Consider the following 14,590-nt stretch of genomic DNA (forward strand, 5'->3'; position numbering starts at 1 on the left):
AATTGACAGATGTCACACTTGTTCCCTTGGCTGAGACTCAGTGAATAAAATGTGCTAAACTTAGATTCAGCTTTTCTCTAATTTAAGGAAGTTTCTTTATTAAAGTAGTCTTGTAAGCAGTTGATGTTTTGAAGTGTGCATCTCCATTCTTAACCTGGTTTTCTAACGTTACCTCCGTTTCCAATGTGGTAGATACATATACAGGTTATTTCGTGTTATTTCACCATGTTCTAAATTTTTTTTTTTAGCATGGAATTACACAAGCGAATGAACTTGTAAACCTGACTGAGTTCTTTGTAAATCACATTCTTCCTGATTTAAAGTCAGCTAATGGTGAGTTTTGTGAAATGTTTTTAATACAACTTACTCTATATAGGCAGTTTTTATTTGCACTGGTTTTTTTAAAGTACAAATTGAGTATCATTATGGCAAGAGTCATAATAAAGTCTCTTTATCACCATGATACTGAGAACCGTAGCTCCTATCCTTATTACAGTTGTTTCTTTCTTGTATTTTTAATTTTTTTTTCTTTTTCGGCTGTACCTGTGCCATATGGAAGTTCTCAGGCCAGGAATAAAATCAGAGCTGCATCTGCAACTTACACCACAGCTGTGGTGATGCTGGATCCTTAACCCACTGCACTGGGCCAAGGATTGAACCAGCAACACCACAGAGACAAGCCAGATCATTAACCCACTGTGCCACGGCTAGAACTCCCACAGTTACTTCTTTTGTTGAACACTCTCAAATATTTTCCCCAGATCTTGCCTAGGTGAAATTAACCTTCTATAAAAAAGTTGCTTATGTAAAAAGAAAATAGGAACAAGTAAGACTAAATTGTCATTTAACTTTGTTAATCCTAATATTTGTATATAACCGTATGTATGTGTGAACTGAAGCTCTGCTGTGAGCTGTGGTGTAGGCTGCAGACGCGACTCAGATCCCTCGTTGCTGTGGCTGTGGTGTAGGCTGGTGGCTACGGCTCCAATTTGACTCCTAGCCTTGGAACCTCCATATGCTGCGGGAGCGGCCCTAGAAAAGACAAAAAAAAAAAAAACCAGAATAGCTTCAGTTCCAGAAGAAGTTACTGGCGTTATTTCATGGTCCAATTTTTTTTTTTTTTTGTCTTTTTAGGGCTGCACCTGTGGCATATGGAAATTCCCAGGCTAGTGATTGGATCAACGCTGCAGCTGCCAGTCTACACCACAGCCACAGCAACAATGGATCTGAGCTGCATCTGCGACCTACACCACAGCTCACACAACACCAGATCCTTAACCCACTGAGTGAGGCCAGGCATTGAACCTACCACTCATGGGTGCTAGTTGAGTTCACTAACCCTTGAGCCACGATGGGAACTCCTCTGTTGTGTTCTTAACCCACTGAGCCACAATGGGAACTCCCGAAATCATTTTTATTCAGCTACATAAATAACAAATGTTCATTTATAATGAAAATTAAAGGTAAGGGAAAAAAATAAAATTACTTGCAATCGTATTAGAATTAATAGCTGTGTTGTAGATAATTATGTAGTTAACTAAGCTTTAATTACTTGACATTTAGCTTATCAAAGCCATGTTTTAAAAATCTGATAATGTGGAGTTCACGTCGTGGCACAGCAGAAACGAATCAGACTAGGAACCATGAGGTAGCGGGTTCGATCCCTGGTCTCGCTCAGTGGTTAAGGATCCAGTGTTGCCGTGAGCTGTGGTGTAGGTCGCAGATGTGGCTCGGGTCTGATGTTGCTGTGGCTCTGGCGTAGGGTGACAGCAACAGCTCTGATTGGACCCCTAGCCTGGGAACCTCCATATGCCAAAGGTGCGGCCCTATAAAGACAAAAAAAGACACACACACACACACAAAATCTGATAATGTCACTGATTTGTCATAGTCCTTAGCACTTGAATAACTGTAGCTTAATTTTTTTTTTTAACAGTGAATGAATTTCCTGTCCTTAAAGCTGATGGTATCAAATACATTATGATTTTTAGGAATCAGGTAAGTAGCTTTTTCACTTGTATGTTATATATATCTCTTAAGTTTTCTTGTTTTCCAGCTTCTATCTCCTACAAGATTAACAATATCTCCTTAAGAATTTAGGATTCTAGACCATGCTTAATTTTCCTCAGTTTCTCAAAAATACTGTTTTACAGTGAATTTATTAAAAATTGGGTATTAGGAGTTTCTGCCTGTGGCACAGCAGGTTAAGGATCCAGCATTGTCTCTGCAGTGGCTTGGGACACTGATGAGGTGTGGGTTCAATCACTGGCCTGGTAACTAGCATGTGCCACCAGTATGCCCCAAAAAAACCCTCCAACTGGGACCTAAACAGGGTCTGCACATTGCTTGTTGTTGATTACGTGTCTTGTCTCTTAACTGGCAACAGAGAGGTCCTTATTCCTCTTATGCATGTTAATTTTTTGAGGAACCATTCATTTGTCAGGTAGTCTCTATATTTTTGGCTGATTGCATCCTCAGTGGTATGTTATCTCTTGTTCCTCTAATTGCCTGTATTTATAAATTGATTAGATTTTATTTCTTTGGGATTTGGGGGTAAGAATTTGTCACTGGTATCCTTTATTTCATTAGGACAAGTGCAGTGTCTGGTTGTCCACTTTCAGTGATGTTAAGAGTGATTCTTCGGCGTTCCCATCGTGGCTCAGTGTTTAACGAATTTGACTAGGAACCATGAGTTTGCAGGTTTGATCCCTGGTTAAGGATCTGGCATTGCTGTGGTTGTGGCGTAGGCTGGTGGCTGTAGCTCCGATTAGATCCCAAGCTTGGGAACCTCCATATGCCACAGGTGTGGCCCTGGAAAAGACAAAAAAAAAAGAAGAGTAATTCTTGACATTTTTTGAGATATGGGTAACCTAATATAAAACTCACCATTTTGGGGGGAGTTCCTATTGTGGCTCAGCAGAAACGAATCTGACTAGTATCCAAGAGGATGCGGGTTCGATCCCTGGCCTTGATCAGTGGGTTGGGGATCTGGCATTGCCATGAGCTGTGGTGTAGGTTGGAGACGTGGCTCATATCCTGCGTTTCTCTGGCTGTGGCATAGGCTGGCAGCTGTAGCTCTGATTGGACCCCTAGCCTGGAAACTTCCATATGCCACATGTGTGGCCCTAAAAAGCAAAATAAATAAATAAATAAAAATAAAATTCACCATTTTAAAATGTACACTTATGTAGCTTTTTTTAGTATGTTCATCCATTGTGCTACCAGTACTACTATCTCATAAATTACTTAATTACCAATTTGAATTGGAAAAACGGGATAAACGTTTGCTTGGTTTTCCATGTTATCCGTTCAGAGTGATGAGTTTAGTGTCTCCCAACTTCTGGATGACAAATGAGGGACATTTTGACTCTCTAGTTGTTTTATCTTTGGCCAGTAGGAACCTCAGTATGTGGGTTCCTGTGTCCTCTTGACATAAACTTAGTAGCCTTTAACTGTTTCCCTTCTTTCATGCATGACAGAATAGTCCAGGTCCCTCTTGTACATTTCCTGCCCTAGACCTGATTGGCCACCCGTGAAGACGGGAAATGTTACTTAAAGACCATAATCTAGGGGCTGGGGATACTGGTAACGCGTTGTCATTGGTTCTAGGCTTTTTCATAGGAGAGATCCAGAAAATAAACAGCAATGCCAGTATTATTACTAAAGTAATGCTGTTGAATGCAGTTCCATTTCTTTGTGTTTTCTGTATCCTTAGAATATTATACTATTAGGCATGTATAGTCAGGAAATACTGTGTTTAAGCAGCTCGAAATTATTTTTCCCACAGTGGCTACATCCATATACATTCCATCAACAAGCACCAGGGTTTAGGGTTTTTCTCTTTTCCTCACCAGCACTTGTTATTGCTTGTCGTTTTGACAGTAGCTACTCTAACAAGTGTGAGGCGATAATGGCATTTTGGTTTGTATTTGTATTTGCCCACTGATGAGTGATAATGAGCACCTTTTCATGTTCCTGTAACCATCTGTTTTCCTTGCAAAAATGTCTGTTCCGTTCCTCTGCCCATTTTGTAATTGGATCGTTTTTGCTATTTAGTTATATGATCCTTCTGATTCTTAATGCTGTCTCTTTAATTTCGGTGAGACAGAAAACAAAACACACACCATCTGTCTTATTTCCTCTGAATTACCTGCAGCCATCTTGCAAATTATTTTAAACACAAAAGACTCTAATGGTATTCACATCACCACCCCAAATCTTAACTTCAGACCCTAATTCCTGAGACTTCCACACACAGTAGAGGCACCCAGGGCGCCCCTCTCCCGTCCATTTTATTCTCTTTTTCCCCAGAGGTAATGAATGAATTCAGTGTGTTTTATACCCACGCAAGTCATGGTTTTACACACATTTTTCCCACAGAAATTCTATAGTATTATTACAGGTTTAAAATTTTTATTTGTTTGTGAGTTCCCATCGTGGCACAGTGGAAATGAATCCAGCTAGTAACCGCGAGGATGTGGGTGTGACCCCTGGCCTTGTTCAGTGGGTTAAGTATCCAACATTGCCGTGAGCTGTGGTGCAGGTCACAGATGTGGTTTGGATCCCGCATTGCTGTGGCATAGGCCGACAGCTGCAGCTCCAATTGGACCCCTATCCTGGGAACTTCCATATGCTACAGGTGTGGCCCTAAAAAGTGAAAAAATAATAATAAGTAAAATAAAAATGTATTTATTTAAATGATAGCATGCTATAGTATGGTATCTATTTTTTATTTCTTGTGGATGATTCTTTAATTTCCTGATTTATTATTTCTTTTTCTGTTGTAGTTGATTTACATTGTTCTGTCAATTTCTGCTGTACAAAAATGTACATGTATATATATATACACTCTTTTTTTCACATTTTCCTCCATCGTGTTCCATCACGAGTGACTAGATACAGTTAGTTCCCTGTGCTATACAGCAGGAACTCATTGCTTATCTACTCCAAATGCAATGGTTTGCATCTACTAACCTCAGACTCCCAAGTCCATCCCACTCCCTCCCCCACCCCCACAGCAACCACAAGTCTGTTCTCCAAGTCTGAGTTCGTTCGTTTCTTTTTTGTAGATGGTTGCACTTGTGCTGTATATTAGATTCCGTATATAAGTGAAATCACATGGTGTTTGTCTTTTTTGTTGTTGTTGTTGTTGTTGTTGTCTTTTTGCTATGTCTTGGGCCGCTCCCGTGGCATATGGAGGTTCCCAGGCTAGGGGTTGAATCGGAGCCGTGGCCACCGGCCTACGCCAGAGCCACAGCAACGCGGGATCCGAGCCGCGTCTGCAACCCACACCACAGCTCACGGCAACGCTGGATCATTAACCCACTGAGCAAGGGCAGGGACCGAACCCGCAACCTCATGGTTCCTAGTCAGATTCGTTAACCACTGCGCCACGACAGGAACTCCTGTCTTTCTGACTTAACTTCACTTAGTATGAGAGTCTCTAGTTTTATCCATGTTGCTGCAAATGGTATTGTTTTGTTCTTTTTTTACGGCTGAGTAGTATTCCATTGTGTATATATACCACATCTTCTTAATCTATCTGTTGATGAATATTTAGGTTGTTTCCATATCTTGGCTATTGTGAGTAGTGCTGCAATGAACATAGGCGTGCATGTATCTTTTTCAGTGAAAGTTTTGTCTGGGTATATGCCCAAGAGTGGAATTGCTGGGTCATATGTTAGTTCTATATTTCGTTTTCTCAGATACCTCCATACTGTTTTCCATAGTGGTTTCATCAATTTACCTTCCCACCAACAGTGAAGGAGTGTACCCTTTTCTCCACACCTTCTCCAGCATTTGTTATTGTGGACTTAAAAATGATAAGCCATTCTGACAGGTGTGAGGTGTTACCTCATAGTAGTTCTTCTTTGTATGTTTGGTAAAATTTGCTTGTGAAGCCATCTAGTCCTGGACTTTTGTTTGTAGGGAGTGTTTTTATTACATACTCAATTTCATTTCTAGTGATCAGTCACTTCAGTTTTGATCTATTTCTTCTTGATTCAGTTTTGGCAGGCTCTATGTCCCTAGAAAGGTGTCTGTTTCTTCTAGTTAAATTTGTTGCCATATGATTGTTCGTAGTATTCTCTTATGTTTTTTTTGTATTTCTGCAGTATCGGGTTGAGATTTCTCCTTTTTCATTTCTTATTTTGTTTGAGTTTTTTCCTCTTCTTGGTGAGACTGGCCAGAGGTTTGTCAATTTTGTTTACCCTTTCAAAGAACCAGCTCTTGGTTTTAATTGATTTTTTTTTTCTGTTGTTGTTTTGAATCTCTATTTTATTAATTTCCTCTCTGATCTTTATGATTTCCTTCCTTCTGCTGACTTGAGGTTTTGTTTGTTTTTCTGATTCTTTTAGGTGGTAGGTTAAGTTGTTGATTGGAGATTTTTGTTTTTTGAGGAAGGCCAGTTTTGCCATGCACTTCCCTCTAAGAACTGCTTTTGCGACATCATGTAGATTTTGAATGGCTGTGTTTTCATTATCATTAGTCTCAAGGTATTTTTTAATTTCTGTTTTGATTTCCTTGTTGACCCATTGGTTTTTTAGTAGCATATTGTTTAGTCTCTATATAGTCAGTTTTTTCTCATTTCTTTTCCTGTGGTTGACTTCTAGTTTCATGCCATTGTGGTCAGAGAAGATACTTGAAATAATTTCTATACTCTTAAATTTGTTGAGTTTAGTTTTGTGCCCCGGTATGTAGTCAGTCCTTGAGAATGTTCCATGTGCACTTGAAAAGAATGTTTATTCTGATTTTTTTGGATGGAATGTCCTGAATATGTCAATGAAATCTAACTTTTCTACTATATCATTTAGGATCTCTGTGGCCTTACTGATTTTCTGTCTAGAGGATCTGTCCATTGATGTGAGTGGGGTGTTAAAGTCTCCTACTATTATCATATTCCCATCAATTTCTCCTTTTATGTCTGTTAGTATTTGTTGTATGTATCTGTGTGCTCCTATATTAGGGTCATATATATTGATGATTGTAATATCCTCTTTTTTTGTTTTTTGGGGTTTTTTTTGTCTTTTGTCTTTTGAGGGTTGCACTTGGAGCATATGGAGGTTCCCAGGCTAGGGGTTGAATCACAGCTACAGCAGCCAGCTCATGCCACAGCAACTCGGGATCTGAGCTGTGACTGTGACCTACACGACAGCTTATGGCAATGCCGCATCCTTAACACTAAGCAGCACCAGGGCTCAAAACCGTGTCCTCATGGATACTAGTCGGATTCATTAACCACTGAGCCACGACGGGAACTTTGTAATATCCTCTTCTTGAATGGATCCTTTTATCATTAAACAGTGTCCTTCTTTTTCTTTATGGCCTTCTTTTGAAGTATGTTTTATCTGATATGAGTATTGCAACTCCTTTTTTCCTGTCTTTTCCATTCTCATGAAATATCTTTTTCCATACCCACACTTTCACTTTATATGTGTCCTTTGCCCTAAGGTGAGTCCCTTGTAGACAGCAGATTGTAGGCTCTTGCTTATCTATCCAGTCTGCTGCTCTATGTGTTTTGATTGGAGCATTCAGTCCACTGATGTTTAAGGTAATTACCGATAAAGATGTATGTATTGCCATTTTAAATCTTGTTTTCCAGTTGATTCTGTGTTTCTCCTTTGTTCCCTTTTTTTGGTTGGATGATTTCCTTTTATTTTATGCTTGTGTCTTTTTCTTCTTAGTTTTTGTGAATGTAATGTTTGGTTTTGATTTGTGGTTGCCCTGCTTTTCAAGTGTGTTAACCTCTTCTGATACCTGCTTACTTTAGCCTGATGGTCATATAGGCCAAAACACGTTCTAGAGAAAAAGAGTTTAGATTTTCTTACTTTCCTTCTCCACATTTTATGATTTTGAGGTCCTTTTTTAATATCTCCATGTTTGTCTTTTGCTGTTCCTTGTGTTTATCATTGCTTTTGCAGTAGTTTATTTTTTATTCTATTAGATCTGAATACTGGCTTATTTAATTGATTGCTTCTCAATTGTGATTTCCTCCATTCTGTCTCTTCTTAATTCTTTTTTGTTTAGGGGAGACCTTTCAGTATTTCTTTTAGAATGGGTTTAGTATAGTTTTTGTTTGTTGGAGAAATTATTTATTTCTGCTATTTTCAAATGTTATTCTTGCTGGATAGAGTATTCTAGGCTGCAGATTTTTCCCTTTTATTTATTTATTTTTTATCTTCCTGCCTTTTTCTAGGGCCACTCCTGCAGCATATGGAGGTTCCCAGGCTAGGGGTCTAATCAGAGCTGTAGCCACTGGCCTACACCACAGTCACAGCTCACGGCAACGCCAGATCCTTAACCCACTGATCAAACCTGCAACCTCATGGTTCCTAGTCGGATTCGTTAACCACTGAGCCACGATGGGAACTCCCAGATTTTTCCCTTTTAGAACTTTGACTAGCCATTCACTTCTGGCCTATAGTGTTGCTGTAGAGAAATCAGCTGATAGTCTTATGGGGGTTCCCTTATAATTAACTCTTTTTGTTTTTCTCCTGCTGCTTTAGAATCCCCTCTTTGTCTTTAAGTTTTGCCATTTTAATTATAATATGTCTTGGTGTGGGCCTGTTTGGGTTCAACTTGTTTGGGGCCCTCTGTGCTTCCTTTGTCTTGATAACTGTTTCCTTTAGATTTGGAAAGTTTTCAGACATAATTTCTTCAAATATATTTTCAGTCACCATTTTCTTCTCCCTCTGAAATCCCTATTATGCCTAGACTGGCCTGCTTTATATTATCCCATAGATCTCTTACATTCCTTTCATGTTTTTTCATTGGTTTTCTATCTGCTGTCCTGATTGGGTGATTACCATTATTCTATCTTCCAAGTCACTAATCTGTTCCTTTGTGTTGTTCATTCTGCTCTTCAGTGCCTTTAACTCAGCTTGCATCTCTGCAAAGGAATTTTCTAATTTTTCTTGGCTCCTCCTTCTATTTTCTAGTTCCTTTCTAAAGACTCTGCATCACTCTTCATATCTGCTTTTAATTCCTTCATATTCGCTCTTAATTCCTTCAGTATTTTCACTGTCTCCTTTTTGAACTGTGTCTGTTGGACTGCAGAGGTCTGGTTCATTATTTTCTCCTTCAGGTGCATTCTCCTGTTCTTTTAACTGGGAATGGTTCCTGAGCTGCTTCATTTTGCTTATACTTTTTTTGTTCTGTGAGTTTAAGGAAAACAACTACTGTAGTCTTGGAGGACTGTTTATATGTGCGTGTGCCCCTGGGTGTTTTGTGAGGGTTTTTTATTTTTAGGGACCTGCCTGTGCTTCCGGGGAGATGGGAGAAACGGGCAGGGCTAGTAGCCAGTGTCTGGTTGCTGGGCCCTCGACAGTGGCAAGGACCTCTGGGAAAGTGGCACAGGCTGCCCCTAGCTGCAGGGCACTGGGAAGTGACAGTGATCAGGTGTTGTGTTTGCACTGCCCTGAGCATTCGGCAGTGGCAGCAGCAGGGGGAGTGAGAGTAACAACGGGTGGTACTCAGTTGCAGTGCCCTCTTCTTTGCCCACCTCTGAGGTGGCTGGGGCCGCCCGTGGAGCCTGTTCACAGACTCCTAGTGGTGGTGGGCCACGCCCCCCTCTGGTGTCTGACATGACTGCTATGGTTTGTTCCTGCCGCTTGTAGATCACACAAGAGGTGCTGCGTTGTGCTTGGCTCCCTGCTGCCCTTAGCCACACAAGAGGTGCCTGGCCACCTACAACCCAAGCAAGTGGCACCTCCCCACCCATAGCCTGTGCCAGAGGCGCCCTGCCCTCTGAGAGTCTGTACTTGTGCAGGGAAGGAGATTCCTCAGGGGGTCTGCCTCTCGCCCTCCGTGACAGTGGCGGCCTTGCTTCTCCGGTGGGCCCAGACCGCCTCCCGTGTTCCCACTGCTGTGGCTTTCTGCTCCCTAGCTTCTCTGGCTGTCTCCACACAGCCACCCCTAGTCCTCTCCCCAGAACTGACCTCCAGAGCCTGAATCTCACCGCCCAGCCCTTGTCCCAATGTCTCAGGCTGTGGTGTCCAGGGCAGTGGTGTAAAGGATCTCTGCAGCTCTCACTCTGCTTTGCCCTCCTCAGTCCAGCTGCTGTGCCTTTCTCGTGACTTCGAGGTCCCTCTGGCTCATCTCCCTGTCAGTTGGGTGGCTTCCTAAGGTGTGGGTCCCTTTTCTCTTTTACACCTCCTGCTCGGGAGTGCTAGTCCCGTCCTCATTCCTTTGCTGTCTCTCTCTCTCTTTTTTCTTTTGTTCTACCCAGTTATGTGGAGGGTTTCTTGACCTTTTTGGAGGTTTAAGTTCTTCTGCCAGTGCTCAGTAGATGTTCTGTGGGAATCGTTCTCCTTGTAGGATTTTTTTGTGGTGTATTTGTGGGAGAAGGTGAGCACCACATCTTACTCCTCTGCCGTCTTGATCCTCTCGCTCGAGTTTTGATTTCTCTATGTCTTTGACAGGTAACCACCAGGGTTACATGCAACCTTGTGAAGCTGTTCTATTTTATTTTATTATTATTTTTTGGTCTTTTTGCCTTTTCTAGGGCCGCTCCTGCGGCATATGGAGGTTCCCAGGCTAGGGGTCCAATTGGAGCTGTAGCCACTGGCCTACGCCAGAGCCACAGCAACACGGGATCCGAGCCACGTCTGCAACCTGCACCACAGCTCACGGCAACGCCGGATCCTTCACCCACTGAGCAAGGGGAGGAATCAAACCCGCAGCCTCATGGTTCCTAGTTGGATTCGTTAACCACTGAGCCACGATGGGAACTCCGAAGCTGTTCTATTTTAAAGACTGATGGATATTCTAAAATTTTAGAGGTTTTTAATCAAGATGAGTTTGCTTATTCTCCTTTTTTTGAAGAAGAGAAAATGAGGCACAAAGAGCCTGAATGACTTTTTCAAGAAATCCCTGCTAGTGGAAAGAATAGTACCTAAGATTAATGAAATCAGTCTGTCTCCATGATATTATTATTTTATGGTGTATTCTTTTACCTACAGAATTTTACCTTAATTATAGTTTTATGCTTGGAGAAAGAGAATTGGAAAAGTGAATGTGAATTGAACCATTATATGGAGGTAGAGGTTTTGATTTCTCCATTGTAATAGCTGAACAAAACACACTTTTTAGAAATAGAACGTCCTTCTCTACCGTTTGTCTTTTGCTGAAAGATAACATCACTGAGTTAGACCATGTATATTATTGTTTTTTCAGGTACCAAAAGAGCATCTTTTAGTTTCTATTCCTCTGTTGATTAATCATCTTCAAGCTGAAAGTATTGTTGTTCATACTTACGCTGCACATGCTCTTGAGAGACTGTTTACTATGAGAGGGCCTAACAACGCCACTCTGTAAGTATTGGATTCTGTGTTTTTTCATCTTGGGGTGGAGACTGTTCTGTACTGGTCAGAGGTGTTGGTACACATCATTTTATTGGTAGGTAGAAAAAAGAAATCTGTACATTTTACTCATTTATACGGTTTCTCATTCCAAAAGGATTCGAGACCACATGCCAAAATAGGTACATTATGACAGTAAAGTTAAATAGAGGAAATTGCACCAAAGGAAAAATAACTGGGGTATGAGGTTAATAAACAGAAATGTGGCAAAGGATCCTATACAGTAGTTAAAGAAACTCTTTAATTTTATGTGGAATCCTCTAGCATCCAAGGCAAAGAGAAAAGCTTGGTGAGTTAAAATTCCCATAATGCCCATAAGATTAAAATAAAAGTTATTCAGGAGTTCCTGCTGTGGCACAGTGGGTTAAGAATATGACTCCAGCGGCTCAGGTTGCTGCAGAGGTGTGGGTTTGATCCCCGGTCTGGCATAGTGGGTTAAAGGATCCAGCCTTGCCACAGCTGTGGCTCAGATTCAGTCCCTGGCCTGGGAACTTCCATATGCCTTGGGTGTGGCAAAAATAAATAAATAAATAAATAAATAAAGTTATTCAGAAGGTATCTCAGAAGTGGACATACTGTGTCCTAGCAGTGTTCTTAGCAACATCATGCTTATTTTCACCTGGCTGTTTTTGTAATCTCACTCAGTGCAGAGATGTGACACAGCTGACGGAAAGTAATTCTCCAGGGTCTAAGGTAGTAGCCTGATCCAAGGTTTAAATGTAGGGGGATGGTTGGTCTGTGTGTCTTTCAGACCATTTGTCAGCAGTGTTATTTCTTAAAACTGAGCTTTGGATAAGAGATGGAAAATATTCTAGGTTCTTTTCTTTATCAAGAATTTGAAGTATAGATGTGCTCAGTGGCCAATTAAGGGTTGAAAGGATTTCCTTTAAGGTGAATCAAGCCAGTACCTGTTTTCAGGCTCAAACATTACGTAGGAAACAGTTCTGAACCTGTTCTACCTCCTGGAAAACTAGATGACAGTTGAATTCTGTTCTTGGTCATGACAGATGTGAACCAAAGATGACCTGAACGGCTTTAGATGCTGTTGAGCTTGCCTGGTTTGGGGTTTAATTGTGTTTGGTCCCAGATGTGCCTTCTTAGGAATTTAAAATGAGCAGTTGTAAAAGAAATATTTTCCTGAGCTTTCTGCCGACTGTCAGTGGTGGGAAATGGCTCGCTTGTATGCCAAGAAGTGTGATTTAGTAGTTGCCAAGGGTATTCCAGAGTGAAAAGCTCAAGAGTTGGTAGTGACTGAAAGCTGTTTTTTCATCTATAGCTTTACAGCTGCAGAAATCGCACCGTTTGTTGAGATTCTGCTAACAAACCTTTTCAAAGCTCTCACACTTCCTGGCTCTTCAGAAAATGAATATATTATGAAAGGTAGGCCATTTCCTTGGTGTTCAGACTATAAGTATATAATCTCAGATAACGGGTGGTAAAAATACTCTGAGCTGTACTTGAGGTTATGTAGTCTATGAACCAGATACTATTTATAAAGAATTAGATGGGTTTAGATATTTTTAAGTGAAAAATACTGTTTATTGTTAACAGTATTTTCGGAAAAAAATTTAACCTTGATACAGAACTCCTCTTAGTAAAGAAAATGTAGCAAACTTATTTTTCTTCTCCTAGATTGACTTTTTTGAGGGCAAGGATGAGCCCAGACACTGAGTGAGGCTTGGTGTGAAACCTGGGTGTGTGCTAGAGCCCACAGACATGCTGCAGGTGCTACACCAGGAGCATCTCGGTGACAGCTCTGGGACAGCCTTATTCGTCTCAGGCAGGGCTGCACTCCAAGATGGGCTCATGGGAAATGCTTTTCAGAGAATCTTCCTGATGCCTCTGGCATGGGCCCAGACTGCGGAGTGTATATGTGTGTACGTGTGTTTCTACGTGTGTGTGACTGGACATCTAGGTGTGTGTTTGTTCAGCACTGTCTTTCTCCCAGCAGTGATGTGTAACTCCTGTTGTTAAATGCCCATTTGTGTGAGGTGGCTAACTGGTTCATGTCCCTAGGAGGTACAGGGGCACCCGTGTGTGATGACCACCCTAATAAATACTATGAGTGCATGGAAGGACCCTGTGCCAGCGAGGAGGGGCACCGATGCACCTATAACCTTTGACTTTGTCTAGCACGTGAGGCCTGAGCTGAGGAGAAGGGCAGGGAGTGGTTCGGGAGGCAGGTCTTCACCGTCGCTGCAAGTGAAGGAGGCAGGAGAGGCTAACTGCGTGCTCGGCGTATAGCAGGAGTGCCGTTTAGTAAACATCTCTTCTGTTTGTGCAAAATCAGCTAGCGTACATTTTTTCGCTTAATAGTGGATTGCTCTCCCAAGCCAGATGTTTTCAGGTGCCTATTAACGCACTGTTACTTTTGCAGTATGGGCCCTCTCCATAGTTTTATATGTGTGTGTTCTTTCAATTTTTCTTGGGCTCCTAATTTCTCTTTTGGGAGGAGATGGGCAGGTGTCCTGTCTTTCAGCTTCTGGTGTGCTGTGATCATATTTCCAATAGGCGAGGGGTAAACATTTCATGCCACTGATTTATTCTGAAAAGAAGGGACTCAAAGTAGCCCTCCCCTCCACCTGCTGCTCCCCCGTCACTTCTTCCCCCTCCTCTTTGTCTGCCTTTGTAGTCACTTCATTATATTTTATTGTCCCTTAAGCCTTCTGGAAATAATACTTTCCAGCTAAACTTTGTTGCCAATCCTTGGCCTAATTTTAAAAATGAAGGGAAGTTTAAATTATTTTTAAATATAGAGAGCTATCTAGGGGTTGTTTTAAAGGTCTTAAAATTTTAGTTGATGAGTCAGTGGACTTCCCCCACCCCCATCACTGTTTTGTTCTGAGGTTTAACTAAACTCTTTGTTTTTGCTCTTTTTATATTTTACAGCTATCATGAGAAGTTTTTCCCTTCTACAAGAAGCCATAATCCCCTACATCCCTACTCTCATCACACAGCTTACACAGAAGCTATTAGCTGTTAGTAAGGTAACAGAACCAGTTTTGAGAGTGCAGTTGCTTTTTTTTTTTTTTTTTTTTTTTTTGGTCTTTTTGCCTTTTCTAGGGCCGATCCTGCGGCATATGGAGGTTCCCAGGCTAGGGGTCCAGTCGGAGCTGTAGCCACCGGCCTACGCCAGACCCACAGCAACGCGGGATCCCAGCCACGTCTGGAACCTACACCTCAGCTCTCGGCAACGCCACATCATTAACCCACTGAGCAAGGCCAGGGACCGA

The 14,590-nt window shown here is 41.6% G+C and overlaps 1 protein-coding gene across 1 annotated transcript in view; it reads left to right on the top strand.

Moving 5' to 3' along the window:
* Nucleotides 1-14,590, top strand: part of CSE1L (chromosome segregation 1 like) — a 52,502-nt gene that overhangs the window by 28,565 nt on the left and 9,347 nt on the right. The window contains 5 exon segments of the mRNA NM_001243215.2: nt 249-333; nt 1,937-1,998; nt 11,173-11,309; nt 12,634-12,737; nt 14,247-14,344. Coding sequence (NP_001230144.2) covers nt 249-333; nt 1,937-1,998; nt 11,173-11,309; nt 12,634-12,737; nt 14,247-14,344 — 486 coding nt within the window.

Source organism: Sus scrofa, chromosome 17 (genome assembly GCF_054392235.1).
Source record: "Sus scrofa isolate SSC_HxYL_T2T_F1_AM1 chromosome 17, Sscrofa_HxYL_maternal_Yorkshire_Landrace_v2.0, whole genome shotgun sequence".
Lineage (NCBI taxonomy): Eukaryota > Metazoa > Chordata > Mammalia > Artiodactyla > Suidae > Sus > Sus scrofa.